At 31.1% G+C, this 5,914-nt stretch overlaps 1 protein-coding gene across 1 annotated transcript in view; it reads left to right on the top strand.

Moving 5' to 3' along the window:
- Window positions 1-4,710: 4,710 nt before the first annotated feature.
- LOC123562501 (protein bicaudal C homolog 1-B-like) overlaps window positions 4,711-5,914 on the top strand; it is an 86,164-nt gene continuing 84,960 nt past the window's right edge. The window contains exon 1 of the mRNA XM_053528069.1: window positions 4,711-4,923. Coding sequence (XP_053384044.1) covers window positions 4,743-4,923 — 181 coding nt within the window. The 5' untranslated portion in view covers window positions 4,711-4,742. The remainder of the gene's footprint in view (window positions 4,924-5,914) is intronic.

Genomic DNA, 5,914 nt, shown 5'->3' with positions numbered 1-5,914 from the left:
TTTGATCATAATCAACGAAACGCTTCCGTATTTTTTACAAACCCAAAGATTTTAAAACACCAGCATATAAGAGGGACTTTCTCAATGTAATCTTATATGTCCTCATCAAACTCTTCTAATTCTAAATTTATCATATATTTCGATAGTGTTTCATACTTCCAATGTTTCGTATTTTCAGTATGATGTAAGTATATATGGTAATCCTTTTTATGGCTCCGTTAAGAATTTAGAATAATATGTACGCAAAAGTACATGTATTCAAACTGTGTATGCATATTTATAGTCTAAGACAAATTAATTGTACAGTTTTTGTTATCCAAATATTCAATTTGAAAATAAATGCCATAAAGATAGGTAACATCTTATATATTAAATTCACCAAAATGGCAACATTCTTGTTGTTATTGGACAATGTCAAAATAATATACGTGTGTTTTGAAAGTTGTGAACATTAAAAAAATCTTTAGTTCTTGGACAGCATAGTGTAATTGATCAGGATTAAGACATCATGTTTTGTTACAAATACTTTGCAGTTTTCTCAGTTGGATCTACTTTCTACTTTCTATTATTTTAAAAATAAGGTAAATAGTGAGCACCTATTTTGATATTCTCTTTTTACTTAATGGTTCTTGAACAGCATAGTGTAATTGATCAGGATTAAGACATCATGTTTTGTTACAAATACTATGCAGTTTTCTCAGTTGGATCTACTTTCTATTATTTTAAAAATAAGGTAAATAGTGAGCACCTATTTTGATATTCTCTTTTTACTTAATGGTGCTAATTTTATTTAAAAGGAAAGAAATGCCTGACAATAAGTTAATTTTAAATGAAAGCCATCCTCAAGTCTTTCATAACGCCATAAGGATTTTTAAAATAGGACCACTACTGAAAAACGAAATGGCAGTTTGAAATTTAAGAAAATGGCTGATCATGGATGCTGCCATTTTAGTGTGTTTATGACGTAATTTACACACTGCCGAATTCTTTATTTAATAAAAAACCTTTAAAATAAATTCATTTCTAATGTTTCTATTGTGTCAGATGTAAAACGTTGTAATTTCTTTCATTATAGTATGAAAAGGTAGAGAAATAATTTTACAAAAATAAGTAAATACAGTTAAAATATATAGAGAGACATTTTGTGAATCCGCCATTTTGTTTAAAAGCTTATATGAGCTTATGTTTGTACTTGTTTGCTATCTTGCCGACTTAAAAAAAATCTTATCTTATCTTATCTTATGTTGCCATGGAAACAAGATGCTCGCTATTTTGATTAAATATTGAAATGTTTAAATAATTTCAGAAATCCTAGCAGACGGTATTAACATCAGAACAACGTTGCCTTTCCCTTTAAATATCCAGTTTTCACTTAAATGACAGTCGTTTGCGATGCACCATGAACATGTTGGCAAAAAGCGAAACATATCTAATGATACTTTGTTAAATACTTTCTGGCAATACATATATTTGATTTGATTAGATATATATGATCTTCTTTACAAAAAGAATGTTACTATGCTTTAGAACGGTTACCTTTTTTCATCAATGAATAAAATTTAGAAAAAAATGCTAGGTTCTGAGAGCAACCAACACCTCGCAGCACTGTAAATATGAATGTGCACATAACGGATATGTACTCCGAAATACGAAAACAAATTATGTTAAAGAGGAGTTTCACGTAGAAATTATATGACATATGTTTGCATATAATGTTTCATAAACAGTTGTTTTAAAACTACCCCATTTACCCTGAACTCTTTTTGTTTTATAGAATGTTTTTATGTTGCAACTTATAGTTTCATAATGACTGTTTTCATTAATTCCAAACTTAAAGGATAAATAATTGATAGTAAAGATATTTTCTATGGGATATACTTGCACTTTTGATTCGATATTACGGGTTTTGTACATATATTCATTTCGATATTTTGTTGACTATGCAATATTGTGTATTTATCACGTGTATAAATCACGTCTTTTACGTAACTTCCGTTATACTTGTTTTTCCTGAATTCGGTATAGCGACAAAACATCTATAAAATAATCTGTAAAATTATTCTTTATATTTTGTTAGTGTTAGTCTTACCTTTTAAGTGTTAACTTGCAGGCGACTCACTTTGTCGTGTGTTGTTCTGGTTTCGTTTACTGTGCTCAATGCTTTTAGAGATAATACTAATACTTTTCTTTCTGCTTTTCCATGTTCATTAACAACTCTTTACAAAAGGAATTAGCATGAAGTCAGTCGTTCCGTTTTTCAAGTATTTCTGCTTAAAATGTTGTTTCTTTTTAAATTAATTCAGCTTAAAATAAGTATTCTGCCTAAAATCATAGCGCAAATCATAATTTAACCACAATAGAAATAATGATAAAATTTATATTCAGTTTTTAAACAAAATCTTTGATATAGAACACTTTGCTGATCAGGATTTTGGAAGAAAATAAACAATATTCAAGCATTTTAGTCACTGAAAGAGTTAGTATCTTCATAATTTCTAAAAAAAATGATTCTGTTACATTATGTATACCGTTAGGAGTAATTTGAAAAAAGTCAAATTACCACTTGATAATTACGCGCCTGTCTGAACAATGCATGCATACAGCATGTATTGTAATTATTTGCAGCCCTATCAGCGTGAGATCAAATACATCATAACTTATAGCTAGTAAATGCATATGTACGAAAATCTTTAGGATTGCGTTTCTACGAATATAAAATCAATTTTAACTGACTGGGTAACTTATTCACATAGGATATTTGACCTCTTAACTGGACGCAATATTGTATAATATAATCATTATTATCATGTGCGTTATAATGACTCTGTAATGGATGCAATGTCTGTCACACTTGTCTGAGGCCAAAAAGCTGATGGGCTGCTGCGCCCACGTGAAACTATTACGCCCGACGTATATCCGCCCATCGTGCATAAATAGTGTTAAAACACAGCTTTGCTATAAATTATTTCTTAAATATCACTTGATGCTAAAAAAAACCCAGCATTAGCATTTAGCGGTGCCAAGAAAATACATGTCTTGAAAAAATAAAGCCTAGTACAGAAATAAAGGTATTTCACTGACAGTATGGACCTGTTCAGTGACCAACATTCCTACTCTAAAGACGAGAAAAGGAAATGTTATGATAAAACATGTTTAATGATGCTAATAGCCACATTGAATTGCTGAAGGGATGGACGGAAGTCGGTGTGATGCAGAAGTTTTTCCGGCATATTATAAACCTTGGAAAGAAGAAAAATTTTAATAGTCTGTTGTTGTTGTGATGAATCTGTAGGATAATGGGTGGAAATGATGGGATTCCCTTGATAGCAAGTGAGATGACCTTCAATGATAATTGCAACCAGTTCATTGTGATCCTGTCATAAGAGAAATATGGAGGTTAAAACTGTTTGCAAAGTTGAACACAGTCTAACGAAATTTGAAAACTTCTTTAAAACTTGGACGGACGATGTTCTAGTAGGCCATTGACCTTTGTTAACCTGCGAATATGGGCTTCCTACGAGAGATCAGGACGCCAAATCCATCCTCCACCAGTACAGACACAGATCGACCTAGATGGCCCGGTTCTTTAGCTTCCCAGTATTGCAGCGAAAGCCCCTTTTCATTACCTGTTAACTGGGTGTGAGACACTCAAGAGCACAAGAGAAATTTCAAAGGTAAAGGTAAGCTTTATTTAACGTTGCATATAATCAACATATAACATCAGCTACAAAGCTCTTGTGCGAAAACTAGGTATCCAGAAACAGATAGTTACCTTTGCTTATTTTACCTCCTGGTACAACCCTTTTAAATGCTGAGTGCCAAGCAAGGGAGCTACCGGTACCATTTTTTGGTATGACGTGGCCGGGGATGGAACCCCAGACCTCCTGCATTCAAAGCGGACACTATACCACTGAGCTATTGAGACCTTGATCAGAGTTCGAAACCGGACCTCTGAATTGATGATCCAGTGTTTTACCACTAGACCAACGGTCCACTCATACATTTATTTTCTTTTAATTCAGATCATTGACGCTTCATTTTTAATGTGCATGACAAGTTTCATCTGACCCTAATTATAAAACCACGGTACAGTTAATACCAGGGTTGTGCCTAATTATTTTATAAAATATTTCATTTATTATAATTATTTTGGCAATCTTCTCAATTAAATTACTATTAATTACTTATTTTGGCAGAAAATAATTAAGTAATTACAATTATTCAGGACAAGTAATTAACTGTAATTATTAAATAAGTAGTTGCATTAATAAGCACATATATACGCATACATATCCAGAATGAGATTAATGGCAGAGAGCATTGCAACTTATTGTAATGTTCATTTAGGTTTTGTATATATTTAAAGTAGTTTCATGCTTATGAATCAGTTTCAGTCTTCTACAAGTTTCCCTGTGTATACATATGAAGTGACCCTACTGTATAGCATGGTCCCCCACGGTACCGGTGCACTTAACGTAAATGTCAAACAATAAAACAAACAGTTCAGTTATATAAAATCATTTTATATTGTTTAACAGTATTTACCGGACAAAAACGTGTTTCCCTGCTATTTTTACAATATATTAAAAAAGGCCAGAACGAATTACCATCAGGTACATTAATTTCACCAATACAAAAAATAATGCAAAATGCGGCTTTTTGACAGTTCAAATACACGTTGAGACGCCCCCGATTAACTAACTGGAACAGAAGCCTCGGTTCAGACTGACAACAAGTATGCAATGGCTGACAGCCTTACAAGTCGCCGAGAGGAAATGAAAGACTCGGCTTCTTTAAGTGAAACTGGTTCTGACAAAGGGGACAATTCTCAGGGAAATAAAGATGATGTTTTTGAAAATGACTCCGGATATATTGAGGAAAGATTTCGTGTTGACAGGAAAAAATTGGAACAAATGTTGCAAGGTTTGTATTTGATGTGTTTGAAAAATAAATGTGACTATGTTTGTGTGTGTAAAATAAATATGCCAGTTACTCTTTATTGAGATGCCATCATCACCGTTTTACTTTTATTATCGTAACTAATTCATAAAGATTAGACTGTTAAAATTTCGCGTATGCATTATAGACATTACTCATTAATTAGGAAAAGAAATTGACAGGTACTTTACTAATTGGTTGAATAAATTATGACATAATTTGTAACAGATGTAGAAGTCTAAATTTAAGCATAGTACTATACTGACTTTAATATAACTGTGTCAACTGGTGTAAACAATACCAATGAAAATGTTTTCATTTATAAAAAAATACGATTTAAAAAAAAAATAGCTTGTATTTATAATAAGTTTCCAATATATTTTCATTGAAAGATATCAGATGCACATCTTTAACTAAAATTGTCTAGTTTTAAATACCAACTGTAAATGAAGAGAGGCCTCCTCAAATGAATTTAATTTGACCAAATATATAAACTAAGTGTGTATGTAGCACTATCAGATATACATGTATAACTATTAAAGTTCAGTATTAATGTGTAAATGACTGGTATATCTGATAGTGCTACATACTAAATATAGTTTTATTGAAAACAAATAAAAAATAATGCTAACACAGTCCTCTAAAATATAACTGAAATTTGACAGCTTTAAAATGAAAATTTATTTTGTTATTTGTTTCTTTTAAGATATGATATTCTTAACACATACTGGATGTAATTTACAATAAACATTTATTTCAATATAATGCAAGTTTTATTTCAAGCTTATGGAAAATAAGCTCTGTATACTAAGTATCGACATGAGCCCTTGAATTGTTGATAAATTCAGTTATAGACACAAAATCATAAAAGAATCACATTTAAAAAAATGACAAAAATAGTAATTTAGTGTTAAACCTTTTGCATGTTGAATATAATAATTACAAGTATTAATATTTCATGACAAACATTGTTGCA

Source organism: Mercenaria mercenaria, chromosome 2 (assembly GCF_021730395.1).
Source record: "Mercenaria mercenaria strain notata chromosome 2, MADL_Memer_1, whole genome shotgun sequence".
Taxonomy (NCBI): domain Eukaryota; kingdom Metazoa; phylum Mollusca; class Bivalvia; order Venerida; family Veneridae; genus Mercenaria; species Mercenaria mercenaria.
The sequence above is the reverse complement of the archived record's forward strand: the minus strand, read 5'-3'. Positions and strand labels throughout refer to the sequence as shown.